At 36.0% G+C, this 15,000-nt stretch overlaps 1 protein-coding gene and 1 pseudogene across 2 annotated transcripts in view; one reads left to right on the top strand and one right to left on the bottom strand.

Annotated features, from left to right (window-relative positions):
- The first annotated feature begins 63 nt into the window (after positions 1-63).
- Positions 64-7,662, top strand: LOC119578778 (transmembrane emp24 domain-containing protein eca-like). Its single transcript, XM_037926401.1, has 5 exons — positions 64-241; positions 4,865-4,980; positions 5,942-6,046; positions 6,459-6,605; positions 6,714-7,662. The coding sequence occupies exons 1-5, from the start codon at positions 103-105 to the stop codon at positions 6,861-6,863; spliced, it is 657 nt and encodes a 218-aa protein (XP_037782329.1). The 5' UTR covers positions 64-102; the 3' UTR covers positions 6,864-7,662.
- Positions 7,663-8,031: 369 nt separating this feature from the next.
- The window catches only part of LOC119578468, a 13,176-nt pseudogene continuing 6,207 nt past the window's right edge, over positions 8,032-15,000 (bottom strand). Inside the window, exons 8-10 of the transcript XR_005229201.1 lie at positions 12,837-12,993; positions 11,662-11,862; positions 8,032-8,184 (exon numbers count right to left, since the gene is read on the bottom strand). The product of XR_005229201.1 is annotated as a pyruvate kinase-like (transcript). The remainder of the gene's footprint in view (positions 8,185-11,661; positions 11,863-12,836; positions 12,994-15,000) is intronic.

Below are 15,000 nucleotides of genomic sequence, written 5' to 3'. Positions count from 1 at the left end.
CAACAGCGATATATAATATAATATTAATTTTTGAGACCTTTTAACTCAAGTACGATACCTTTCTTGAAGCAGCGGTGTTGTCAGTCGAAAAGGGAAAGCAAGATGACGTCCAAAACATATCTCTCAATATGCCTTATTTTAGGCGTCTTCTGCGCGTTTTCTGAGGGCCTGTACTTCCATATTGGTGAAACGGAAAGAAAATGTTTCATCGAAGAGATTCCCGACGAGACAATGGTCACAGGTGAGAAAATATATTTTCCGGCATTTGTTTTGAAAAAGCAAGTTGTAAGTTTCAGACCGAAGATAAGCATATATATGGACTGGAAGATGTTTATTCCATACAGCTTGTGAATACAAACAGGTTCTTAAATAAGGTGTGACAAGTTGGAGTTGATATTTATCTGCGGTTGGTAAAATCAATATATATGTGTAGAGATGGAAATGTTTCGCAACGACGGGCATCCACATCAGCTGGGCGCCTAAGCCAGGCTTGGGCATCCACATCAGCTGGGCGCCTAAGCCAGGCTTCCATACCCCCCTCCCCCGCCCCATTCAGTAATCTATAGCGTAAGTGGATGGTTCAGTAGAACCACCAGAAATACCGGTAAATCTTGTTGAGGATTTTGGGGATATTTTTTTCCCTTTCTCAAGTCAGTTTTCTCACCAAATAGCGCAAATTGGAGCCAACAGCATTCACACCAAATGCATTCGCTCCCAGAAGTTTGGGGATTTTGCTGGTCAGTGTTATTCGAAAGCAATGCACAGAGATAAAAGGAAGTGGATACCACCATCTTATAATGCATTAGAAATAGAATCATAAACAATACAGGTAAAGCTGCTGTGGCGCTATATTTACTGCAAAATGACAAAAATTTCCGCTGCATATCACCACTCAGACTAATGGCCATATTATTAAACATCCCCACGGAGCGGGCTTTCCCCAGAACCAGCTCCCCCGCACTTTTCAGTACTATTAAAGTTTTGGAGGTGTTTCTGCAGGGCCCCTACATAGTATTGGAAAATGTGGGGCAGCTAGGAGCACACTGTACCAAACCCTGAAAAATTATAATTTAAAATATATTAATTTGTTATGACGACTATACACATGACCAGGCAATAACGGGATATTTTTTAATGTTATTTAAGATATAGTATAGAGCTCTTATTTTACTGTATGATGTAGAAAACATCGGGAGTCCACTATGTGTAATGAAACTTTCTGCTCTAGTGCATCATGATGCACTAGAGCATGATGAGTAGGTTTGTTTACTTTTATTACATGTTTTGTTTAAATTAAACTTTCATCCACAGCATAAGTTTCAATATATAAACGTTAATGCACAACAGTCGTTAGATAGCATGCATTAACGTAAATCTATCAATGTTTGTGTTATAGATGAAAGTTTAAATTAACCAAACATTTAATAAATGCAATTTCAAGTAATCCGACACACGTGGCTTCATATGTGTAGGCCAGTGTGCAGTAATGTATATATATCTGTGTGTGTTTTCTTTTCTTTTCTTTTCTTTTCTTTTCTTTTCTTTTCTTTCTTTTTCTTTTCTTTTCTTTTCTTTTCTTTTCTTTTCTTTTCTTTTCTTTTCTTTTCTTTTCTTTTCTTTTCTTTTCTTTTCTTTTCTTTTCTTTTCTTTTGTGTGTTTGTGTTTTTAGGGAGATTTTAAGTTTATCATCTGTTAAATTTCAACATCAGTCCAGCTTTTATGAAGAATAAAATCAGCATCATTTAATTAGATTAAGGTTGGAGGACTTAAAACACCAAGGCAGGAGAGTCTGAAAATAAGACATGTGCAATCCTGGCTTGTTTATTAATAATGATATAAGGTATTTGCTCATGTTGGTAACTCTGAACTTTCCTGTACAATCAAAAGCGTTGGGAGTGATTGTAAACAACAGTTGACATTCCAATACTCAGGTTTGACACTATCTTTCCCCCCAAAAAATTAATGTAAATTTGGCTGTAAATCATGATTAAGTCAGTATTAAGTGTACCAACTGTGGCATGCAGGATGCATCAGGCATACCAACAGAAGTACCCTGGGAACGGGCTTGCCCATCAGTTTAAGGATAAGGTTTGCAAGTGCAGCGCTTCCCACACTTCTCCATGTGGACTGAATTGTGGGGCTCGCACCAGTGCTTTAATAATACAGTTGTAAGTCCACAATAGCCAGAGTTCTTAATGTTGCATTTTTTGTAATTGGCATGAGGTGCTGATAAAGGGGGAGTACAGAATGAGCTTGTTTCCCTGTCTAGGGAATAAGTAAAAGGTAGGAAACACCGTATTATCCTGGCTGGGGAATATATAGATCGTAGTGTATAAATTCCATGGGTTACGGTTAGGTTGGTTTATTGGTTAGGACTTCTTGTACGATTACCACAAGGGGTTTGGATTATGTGTTATCCCGTAGACTTGATGAAAGTACTTGTTCTATTCTTAATCTTCGTCCCTTTTAATCTCCTCCTTTGCTTCCTGCTCTTCATCCTCCTCCACCTCCACCTCCTCCTCCTCTTCCTCCCCCTCCCTCTCCCCAGGTCCCTAACTCCATGTCACAATTTAAAATGCCCTGAGTGAATGTGCCCATCAGATATTGCCCAAAGGGAGGGTTGATGGAGAGCTTTTCTCCCAACAGCCCCTAGTAACTATTGTTTTCACTTTGGTATGCCTGGCAAGATGGAGCTAAAACTTGGGAGCACTGAGTGGATTTATGCTATGTGAGATACTTCTCTTTTGTTCTTGGTATTACCGTTCATGTTTGCAGGATATATCTAAATGATACTTTACACCAATTTCTGGATGAAGACTTTGTGTTTCTGATAACTCTCATTTATTTCAAACAAATCAGGCACTTGTTCCCATTGCAAATGAAGTACAACTATTAGCTGGGAAGGGCATGATAAGTATTAGGGAAATTGCAGCATAAAAGTGAATGTGAATTATGAATAGGGGGCTGACATGATTAATGTACTGAGGGAATACACAGAGATAGAGAGAAATGGACACTGCCATCTAATAGAGCTTAAGAAGTAGTCATAAACAGTGTAAGTACATTTGCTCTGCCCTCATATTTACCACTAAATGGTGAAAATATCCTTATAGAGCCAGACTTCTTAATGTTATACTTTCTATAATTTTGTTCTTTATAAGTGTTGTGTTTTCTGTGGACCAATTATAAAATACATGGAACCCCTTTCTGATTAGTTGCATTTTTCATCATTTGTTTTCTCATATTTCTCATTATCTTTCCTTTCATTTTTGAATGCTTCTATATTTGGTAATCTCTCAAATCTACATGCCTTTTTTCTTTTGTGTTTGCTTATCATTTCTCTTACTCATTCTTAACTAATTAATAACATTGATACCTGTTTGCATTAATTGCCTCCCAAATTGGAGCAATACACACTGTCAGTCACTCCCTTTTTTACCTTTAAACTCTTGCAAAGGTGGGCTCCTACAATTTGTGCTCAGTGTGACATGGGTTATTTTCGATTTTATATATAATCACTTTTTGGATCAGTAATTTGTCACATTTATGATCATGGATCATTAAAATACTAGTAATTAATGAAATACCGGATCAGAATAAACAATGCTATCAATTCCTCCTTGCTGCAGCTCATCTGTACCCTCCACACTGTAGGTATGTGTTACAAATATTTTCTATAAAAAGATTATTGTGGCAGTTAGCACAAAGCGCTAATAAAGGATGGGATACTGAGGAATAAATAGAAGGTAAGAAAGGTTGGGTTTGGATTTTGGGGTTTGCGTGATACCCCAGTGTATTTAGGTATGTGCGAATAAACCAGTTTTTATTCTAATGTTATTGTTTGAAACTTGGCTCACCTTTTCAGAAAATCCACTTTTTGTGCATCTAATTTTGAGCTTTTTACAAGGGAGTTATTTTTCTCTTTGTGTTTGTCTGATAAAGTTGTGCTCATCTTTTTGAGAAATCAACTTTTCAGTTATTTTATGGACACAAAGTTCAGGTCATCTTTACATTTTTTTTTCACAAATCACTTTTTTTTTCCAAGTTGGTATTGACATCCAGTGCCTTCAATTATCTCCTCCCCCAATCACTCACTCTCTCTCTCTCTCTCTCTCTCTCTCTCTCTCTCTCTCTCTCTCTCTCTCTCTCTCTCTCTCTCTCTCTCTCTCTTCTCTCATTCTCTCTCATTCTCTCATTCTCTCTCATTCTCTCATTCTCTCTCTCTCTCTCTCTCTCTCTCTCTCTCTCTCTCTCTCTTTCTCTCTCTCTCTCTCTCTCTCTCTCTCTCTCTCATTCTCTCTCTCTCTCATTCTCTCTCTCTCTCTTTCTCTCTCTCTCTCTCTTTCTCTCCTCTCTCTCTCTTTTCTCTCTCTCTCTCCTCTTCTCCTCTCTCTCCTCTCGACTCTCTCTCTCTCTCTCTCTCTTCTCTTCTCTCTCTCTCCTCTCTCTCTCTCTCTCTCTCTCTCTCTCTCTCCTTCCTCTCTCTTCTCCCCCTCTCTCTCTCTCTCTCTCTCTCTCTCTCTCTCTCTCTCTCTCTCTGTGTGAGTGAGAGAGAGAGTGAGTGAGTGAGTGAGTGCGAGTGTGAGTGAGAGAGAACAGAACCCCCCCCACACACACACACGTACATATGTATAGATTGTTTATATACATACAGGGTTCCCCAAGCTTTAGTCATCCTCATAGGCAGTATATATTTTTGTTGTCATTTATGTTATGCCTCTTTTGTGATTTTATGGCCAATGCTGAATTTCTTAAGTATTTAATTATCCGCTGTTGCTGTTCATTTGTGTTCTTTTTCAGTATCCCATTATTCCAGCCTGAATGCATTTATTGTTAAAAGTCTGACAATAACCAACTGTTTCAGGCAATTACAAGCTACAACTTTTTGACCCACGAACTGGTGGTTTCATGCCATCATCGCCTGGTCTTGGAATGCATGTTGAGATCAGAGATCCTGATGACAAAATAATTCTTTCCAGGGTAAGTCTTTTCTGCTGCTGTTTTTTATCTTCCTCCACCCTCCTCCTCTGCCTCTGCCCCCCCCCCCCCCATCTTTTTTTGTCTTCCCTCCTTTTTCTTTTTTTTTTCCTTTCCTTTCCTCTCCTCTCCTTTCCATTCTTCTTCTTCTTCTTCTTCTTCCTTCTTCTTCCTTCTTCTGCTTCTGCTTCTCCTTCTCCTTCTCCTTCTCCTTCTCCTTCTCCTTCTCCTTCTCCTCCTCCTCCTCCTTTGTATTTTTTTCAGTCTCTATACATTTTTGTAATCATAGCTGCTCAGCTTATTTTCATAAGAGCTAACTTTTTTATTTTAGATATTACTGCCAATGTAGAGAGAGAATATTAGAATTTTAACAAAATATTCAATGATTTAGAATCTTGAAAACAAGTGATATATTATACTGTCTTTGTCGACCTTTACACAATACACAGTATGAAAAATTATAATTATTCTCAGATATGTCTAGTTGGTGCAATTGCTCTAATTTTGTGTACAATGGAAAATAAATAAATAAACCATTACTGCTGGGTAGATATACAATTAATTTTGGTCTTGTTTAACATTTTATTCTGTTATATAAAAATGGTTTCACAAGCATTTTGTCATCAGTGAGTTAATTACTATCTGTACCTAATGTTATATTTTCCCTATTGAAATATCAGGAAAGTTTTTTTCTTACAATTATCATTATAACTATTATGTATTTAACAATGGTAATGATAATCCAGGAATGAGGTAATCAACATAAATAGTTGATGTGCCATAAGTATATTTGTAGATTATATTAAATACTGCTGCAGTTTAAAAGTGTTTGTGATGTCATTGCACAAGTACTGTGGAGTCCTAAAACAGAAGATTTATAAATGTTACCGTGTTAGGCCTATATTCATAACTTTCTTTATCGTTTTCATTTGTTACAGTGATTAATTTTCATTTAAATATTCAGGTGTATAGCAGTGAGGGTCGTTTCACCTTCACTTCACACACACCTGGAGAACATGTCATCTGCTTGTACTCCAACTCCACCAAGTGGTTCTCTGGATCACAGCTGGCAAGTTTCTTTATGTATTTGTTTGTACATAGAAATATATAAGTATGTATATGATTACAAAGATGACTTCTGTAGTATGTCTGCAAGGTTTATTTCATGAAAAGGAGATACAAAGTAGTACTTACAGGAAATACCAGGTAATTTTGTATTCATATTTCTAGAATGTATAGCAGTGTCATTTTTTCTTTTATTGAATAGGATTGCCTAGTATTTACATTTCTGACACATCAAGGCATTAATTTTAATGTAACAGCAAAGAGGAAATGTGGAAAAAATGTAAAATGTGGATGAAGTTTCAGAGAAAGGGTTTTTTAATTAAGACAGCTATAAAGTTCCCATAATTGTCCATTAGTATTCCACATGTCAAATAACAGGAAGTGTTTGATTAAATTTACTATTTTTTCCATAACAGCGTGTGCACTTCGACATCCAAGTTGGAGAGCATGCAATTGATTATGCTAATGTTGCCCAGAAGGAGAAGTTAACAGAACTCCAACTCAGAGTGCGACAGCTACTGGATCAGGTTGACCAGATTGCCAAAGAACAAAACTACCAGAGGGTAAGAAATTTTCCAGCCCTTTATATTCAGCAGATCAAATAAATTGATTTGTTATATTAATCTTATAAAAAGCAGTACAGAATTATTAATTTGGCCTGATTATTTCAGTATCGAGAGGAACGCTTCCGACAGACTTCTGACAGCACAAATCAGCGAGTTCTTTGGTGGTCCATCAGTCAGATTGGCATTCTAGTTGGCATGGGTTTTTGGCAAATGCGTCACCTGAAGAGTTTCTTTGAAGCCAAGAAACTGGTGTAATTAGTTGGAAAGAATGTAGGATTTATTTATATAATTTTTTAACCACCTGAAGAACACAAGGCTTAAATCACCATAATTAACATTTAAAACAAGTAGCCAATGTTCACTTCATCCAAAAATTGTGGTAAATTCATCTCTGCTTTGACAGTGGGTAACTTAAAACTTCCTCTGATGGGTGAAGAATGTACCTGCATTTCCTTTAAATTTGATAAGTGGCCTAGACATTAAGACCTCACATTGCTTAGCAAGAATATTAAATGTGAAATGCCAACCTTAATGTATAAAAGCCAAAATGCCCAAATATCTGTTCTGCAAATGTTCTCTATTCATGTTTCTCATTTCATTTTGTCGTCCTTTTATGATAAGTGTTGTTAGCCTTGAGCTTTGTTTTGCTATGCTTCAGATAATGATCAGATTATAGGTTTGCCATTCATGCTCCAGAAAGAATGATAAAGCTTTGACTTTTTCTTCCATAGAAAGAATTTATGCACTAGCTAGATGTAAATATCACTTGTGATTAGATTACTGATGACAAAATAAATGGGGAAAGTTGTAATTATTTTTCACTTTCACTTTTTCATTTTCTTTTTTTGTTTCAATTGAATACTTATATTACATTTCATTTTTAAGTTGGACGTTTCAAAAAGATTGGAAATGGTATGGTTTAGACATTTTAAGTAATGTCACTTTTTGGTTAAACACTGAAGAAAGTTTGCACTTTTTTGTATTGTTTCCTGTAATTGTTGAAATAAGAGTTGGTCTAAAAAAACATTTTTTAATAAAACATTTGTTTATCTCATTTAAGCCTCATTACCTACATGAAAGATATAAATACCATAAAAATTGGAATGTAGAATCTCATAGGGAATAAACCAATTGATAAATTTGATTGTATATTCTTACTAGATGTGTTATAGAATATGGGAGTCAAGAAAAATAAAGGATCTGCATATAAAGGTTTGAAACAATGTTATATATAAAACTATGAAAGGCAATTTGATTAATCAACAACTGAAGGCCAATTTAGTCCTGAAAAACTTGGGTATGACTGAAGCAAATTTGCAGCCTTAGCCCCATTTGCTGAAGCAGCAAATGGGGCTAAGGCTGCAAATTTGACCCCCCCCCCCACACACACACACACACAAAAAGGGGGTAAATGACATGACACTTCATCCAATTACGTTTATTGTATAATTGCTGCAGGCAAATTCCTGACAACTTAGAAATACAGTGGATACTACTGGCTTATAACATGGGAGATTACTTTGGTTCACACAGCTATCTCATTGTCACAACTTCTCTCACATTTCAAGGCACAATCCTGGAAAGTATAAAAAATCAATTAGTTTTTATTTTGAAAATCCCCATATTTCCAAAAATCTCTTTCAAGACAATGTTTACAAATTTGATTACCTAATGGTATTTCTGGTAAAGCACCAAATAATGACTGCCCCAAATCCTAATACTGGCTACTGGGTATGCCTTGGGGAACAGATCCTCACAGTAAATCTCCCAAAAGAAAAATCCACCCGAGTCCCCATCCCTCTCACACTTAAGAATGACATGACCCCCCCCACCCCACCCAACTCAAAAATTCGGAGAGTTTGGGGAACATGCTTGAACCAATAGTTAAGTATGTACTGAGAGTCACCTGTTCCTATGAGCATACCATTTAGAAAAACATGATAACCACTTCAGTTGGATCAAAACCTACATTAACCCATTCCTGATGGTTCATGTATACAAGTGTCATAACATACTGCTAGGTCTGCAGGGTATGGCTGTACAAGCAGCAACAAGCCAGAGCACATGGAGCTGGAAGTTCCACTACATGTAGTGGACTCCTGCGCCCAGTGTCTGGACATTGCCAGAAATCACCAGTTTATGGCACTCAAAGATTTCCAATACTCGTCAGTGTTGGGTTAATATGTAAAAGGAAATAATAATAGTAAATAAAAGAAATATATATATATATATATATTTCATATCCTCTGATTTAATTTTTGAGTAACTGTCAATCTAACTATGTAAGATTCTTATTGATGTTTTTTACTAAACTGAAAATATATTCATCCCTCCCCTACAATATTAATGTACATCCCCTTCACTTCCGATGTCATTATTCAGCAATACCAATGTGAGAAGAACCAGTATTCAAAACACTTGCTAATATGAGTAGGGAGCATGTGTTGCAAATACAGGTGTCAAAAAAGACAGTCCACACACAGGCAATCCTGAGTGACTAAACTTGGAAACTGGGATTGCAGACTTCAATCAACACATTTTTAAAATAATCACTCCAGAGCTGCATTAGCCATTAAAAAAGATATATCATTTACAGGAAGAGTGCTCTATTCTATTTTTTAAAGAGCGTAAACTATTTTCTGCTACTGCACAAAGTGATGCTTTCAGTAGCCTTTTTTTTTTTTGCATTTCCAAAAATAAACAATCAAATTTAAACTACAAACTACATTAGCCTGAAAATTAAAATATGCATTTAATAAAATTGTACTAAAAAGCATAAAGCATAAATATATCCTCTGGTTTATATAAAAAAAAATTACATGCATAAAGAACTTAAAATTATATAAAGAATTCACTAGCTAACTAAAATATACAGAACAAAAAAGACATGCAACAGTTTTAATCATCCATTCAAGAAATTAAGCATTTACTATAATCCCATTCTGAAAGAGAGCACCTATTTAAAAATCATAAAAATAACCATTGCATACTCAACATCCATTTACTATATTTTTGAGGAATAAACAGGACAGAGAGAGAGAGAAATTGAAATAACAGTCTACAAGCCCACTAAACAGGAAGGCAAAGTGATAAAAGCAAGTGTGTTTCAACTTACCTAATTTAGTCATATTGAAAAATGTGAATGCATAAGGAATCCTCATAAGAAGAATTAATATCGTTGCAAGTTACTGGCCTTCTCATCATCACACCTTCGTAATCATGTTACTCGGAACAAATTACTCTAGAGCTTCCTCAGATAACCTATTCTGGTTAGTCGATTGAGAAAGTGAAGAGCAGCTGAACAATAATTTTTGGTGTTAAAAAGCTCCAGCTGAATAATTTTGAAGAACTATTAGAATTTAAAATTTCCTCAATTTATGACCAGCTTTAGTACAGAAAACCATCAATTGTGTTTTATTGGAAATTATCTGAAATATTTCAATAATTTTACAATAACTGAAATTTGTAAAAAAAAAAAATAAAAAAATAAAAAAAAAAAAAATCATATTAAACAGGCCCAGCCTATTTGTCTCATTCCCTCAGCAATTGATTTCATGTTATCCAACGTTGCTAATACCAGAATCCAATTTGTAAGATAATTATACTTTACATATTTTATCTTACAAAACACTAATGCATTTTCATTATCTTGCATCATTATTTCCCAATATCAGTAATATCCACCTTCAGAAAGTTTATAAATATCAATATCTAATTTATGAATGCAATGGTTCAGTTCAATAGAGATGTGCACTTTTTAAAATCCATCAGTAACAAATGCTTCAAGGGCTTTTGTTAAAGTTTTAAAGAGAAAAGAAGAAATCACTAACATCAGTAATTTTGGAAGGATATTTAAAGTTCTAAGACCAATATGAGACAAAAATACTGTTAGTCTCAAAACTAATATTCACGTTCATGATCATTTAAATTTATACTTTATGTATGCATGTGCATGTACAACTTTAATGTACATCCAGGACTAAGAGAGCAGAAGTGCAAATGTAAGAATGATATGAGTACAAGCAAGAGTGGCAGAATGACAATGACAGTGACAGTGAGAGAGAGAGAGAGAGAGAGAGAGAGAGAGAGAGGAGAGGGAGAGAGGGGAGAGAGGGAGGAGAGGGAGGGAGGGAGGGGAGGAGGGGAGGAGGGAGAGGAGGGGGGAGGAGAGGTGGGGTGGAGAGAGAGGGGGGAGGAGGAGGAGGGAGTGAGAGGAGTGAGGAGTGAGGAGGGAGGGTGTGGTGGTGTGTGTGTGTGAGTGAGATGTGTGTGTGTGGTGATGAGTGTGTGGGTGTGATGTGTAGTGGTGTGAGTGTATAGTGTGGGGGAGAGAGAGGGGAGTAGGAGAGAGAGGGGGATGAGAGAGGAGGAGGAGAGATGAGAGGGGGGAGGAGGAGAGTGGGGAGAGTGGGGGATGAGGAGGGAGGGAGGGAGGGAGGGAGGGAGGGTGAGTGAGTGTGTGAGTGTGTGTGTGAGTTGTGGGTGGTGATGTGTGGTGTGAGTGGGGGTTGTGTGTGGGGTGTGTTGTGTGAGTGAGGTGAGTGAGTGAGTGGGGTGGTGAGTGATGGTGGGTGTGAGTGTGGTGATGTGAGTGTGGTGTGTGAGTGAGTGTGTGTGTGGTGGTGTGTGAGTAGTGTGTGGTGTGAGTGGTGTGTGTGTGATGGTGTGTGTGTGTGAGTGTGAGTGTGAGTGTGAGTGTGTGTGTGTGTGTGTGTGTGTGTGTGTGTGTGTGTGAGTGGAGGGTGAGTGTATGCAAGTGTATGTGTGAGTGTATTTCACATGTGAATTCCTGGCATACATACATAAATATATTATTTCACAGTAACATTTCTAAACAGAAAGCAAAGAGGAGGGTCAGTTATTAAGAAACTAAATAATTACAAAATGGCATGGGAATTTCATGTTAGAAAAATTATACTGCACAACAAACACTGAAATAAAATTGAAAATGCACACAGGGATGGATAATTCTGTGATTATCATTCCCAGTGGATTAGGTGAGAGCAAATTTGTCGAATATGTGCTCGTTATAGAGCTACTTTTGAACTAGTACCTATCATCTTAAATCTTGTTAGCAACTGCTGCAGCACATAGGTGGTAAGGACCCATGTGTGCAAGGAAACTCGGCCATGGAATATCTGGCTGAGCCTTTTCAGTTCTCTTTTGCTCTCCACTGGCAGGAGGGCTTGACTTAACAGATGACTGTGCTCCTAGTTTCACACCGGAGGCTGTTGGGCCAGTTGAAGGTACAACGCTGTATGATAAAAATAAATGCATTGAGGGGACGCAGTACAAGCAGGATGCATTCCACCTTTTTTCTTCTCTCTTCAGAAAATATAACACTGAATCACACAAGACTCAATATCTAATATTCCAATTTTATTAATCTGTAACTTTATGATTTCAGGTTTTGGCCTAAAATGTTTACATAATATCACACAACAACACCAAAACACAACAAGGCAATGACAATCTGTTAGATTTTGTAATTTGCAGTTTATTGAATGACAGAATAAATATATCCTATTAACTTGAGTTTTTACCCCAAGTGACTAGGTATGGTTCACAGACCATGTAACATTTACAGATCTATATTTATCTTTTCTTCTTACTTGCATGGAATGACTGAGACATGTACATTCACCAAGCGACACTGTTTATCAAGTCCATATTTGACTGTTCATCTAAACATCCTACTCCATTTTTGCTCAGCTCTATATACCTGTCCTACAACAAAACTTGGCAGCTTGTACTTGCAATAACATTGAATCAATCAAAAGAAAATTTACTAAGAGCAATACCCTATAAAAAGTAAAACTTAGTTTGGACTTGTCTGAAATTTTCCAAACATCTTAAACAATCTTATTGCAAGTCCCTGCTGTTTTAAGTGTAATCATATTCTCAAGACAAACTATATACAGGCAACAGGAATAGCAGCTTAAAACCATAACCCACATGATTAGAAGCCTTGTTAGCCAATCTTCAGCCAACTTTATATTTCCTAGATGTGTGGATGTACAAGATTATCGAGTACCTTTCATATTATTAGTAATGCAGTGTACCCATCACAAAATGGAGTTTAACTTTGATCTTAAGCATTTGTGACAGCTGTACAAGCACTCTGAACAGCAATAAAACAGAAGCTTTAAGGCTCCCGATGAGTAACTTAACTTAACAAGCAATTAGTATCCCTTGTCAAGTCCATAACTGAGAAATTACTGTACGTACAGGACGCGCATGGTATTGGTAAAGCCAGCTCCCTTCTGCCAGCCAGTCACCACAACAACAGGGTCGCCGGGCTTGATGAAGCCACACTCCTTGCCATACTGAACAGCATAGTCTACGCGAGCATTGACATCATTCATCCAGTCTTCAATACGTTCAGCTGAAAATAAAGAGCCATGAATATTATATCAACATTAAAAGAAAATGCATAAATGCAGCCCAAATATGATTTCATTTTTCGATTTCAAATAGGTAAAAAAAAATCAAAGTATGACTGATTATGTTATTGTTACAATAGTATTAACTTTTTCATTCTTGCAATCTACCATAAGAATTTTGTAAAACTTCATAAATACTAACAAGATGTTCCAAGAAACATTCAAAACATGTCTTTTCTATCTGCCAAGGCGATTATTCTCTAACTTAACCAATCTGTATGCAAAATAGTGCCAGATGATCTTATCCCAGCAAATTTCCTAAAATAAACAAGAACAGTTGAGTAATGTTGTTGCTAATCTCCCATAGAAGTTTTTCCCATATAAACTTAGTTTTACATATACTACAGCTAACCCTGTCTTCTAAAAGGATGCACATCAGCATCAGAATTATAATGAAGATTAAATACTTTAATCAAAATTTCCTATTCCATATACTAAAAGTTATGTCACCTATATCTCTCATTCTCTTTAAAACAATTTAATTCCTCTCAATATCATTATAAATTGACATCTGTAGCCAAACAATAACAATAAATATTGAAATCTTCAATAAATCATATAGTTTGATTCACTGGAGAAAAATAAGAGCTGCAACAACAAACTAATGTCAATCTAAATTAGTGAGGTTTCACACCCAAAATAAAGAATGAGAAAATGCAATAATGATACAATTAAAACCATTCTTTGTAACAGTTAGTTTTCTAACACTCACAAATATCATATTCTTGGGAAATCAACTCCCTATAAAATAAAGCCTCAAGCATAAGTGTCACAGATAACCATCAACCAACTGACTATTAGTTTGCAGATTCTCCAATAACATAACATGCACGTACAAGAGTTGTGTCAAACCAGTAAGATAAAAACCTAAACAAGTAAACAGTGGGAAGGCTCTTCTCTTTCATAAACAATAAAATACAAATTCAATTTTCACATTCCTTTGGAAGCAACTGATTAGACAACTTTCTGCCTAAACACATCAATTTCACCACAATGGTAAATTCGCTTAATTTCTCTTTTCTTACAATCATCAAAATTTTGACAGAATGTTTTTCATTCAACCAAAAACTATTTTCTTCATAAAGCAAATATTTGGGGGATAACATGAACACAGTCTTGTTAAGCTTAAAAGCTCATAAGAATATTTTTTCCAATAGTCTTTGTTCCAGCATAATTTCTTAACAGAATCCATAATCTTCCGTCCCCTCAAAATTTCTAACCAATCACAACAGAACTTCCCTTCACTGTACCAATCCATGTACTAGGCTTTACATATGGTCTGCCTCTCAAAGCCTACAACTGAGGGGCTGTTTTTTTTCACTGCTAGTCAAGGCCAAATAAGCATGTGTCAGTTTAACAGACATATCTTGGAGATGGTTCAACCACACAGGAAGTAATAGGCTGTGTCCTGGTGCAAGTAGTGCTTTCACCATGATGTGAAAGGACATCATTCATAATAAGTGGGTTAATAATTTTTTTTTTTGTCTATATGCTGCTTGGATTTCTCTTATTCAGTATTTGCAACTAGAAAGCAAAATAGACTAGAAGTCTGATGAAAAGAAATAGTCTTTTTCCCACTATTCACTTGTTGTAATACAACTAGCATAGGTTATTATTATGAAATATGTTTGTGTTATATAATGATTACTGAACTTGAAATGGTGCAGGTGTACATTTACACCATATATAATATATATATATATATATATATATATATATATTATATATATATATATGCGTATGCATGTGCACGCACACGCACACACACACACATATATATATATAAACAAAAATAAAAATACATAATCTAAACTGTTTGTTAGAAAAAATTATGAGTACATATTGTGTTTAAACCAATTTTAAATGGAACATGACAGGAAAACACAAAAACAAATTCTAAGTTTCTCAATAAACGAATACTACGGTAAACCAAAACAATATCAAACGAA

Source organism: Penaeus monodon, chromosome 11, assembly GCF_015228065.2.
Source record: "Penaeus monodon isolate SGIC_2016 chromosome 11, NSTDA_Pmon_1, whole genome shotgun sequence".
In the NCBI taxonomy this organism is placed as follows: Eukaryota; Metazoa; Arthropoda; class Malacostraca; order Decapoda; family Penaeidae; genus Penaeus; species Penaeus monodon.
Note: the sequence above shows the minus strand (reverse complement) of the source record. Positions and strands in the feature narration are given on the sequence as shown.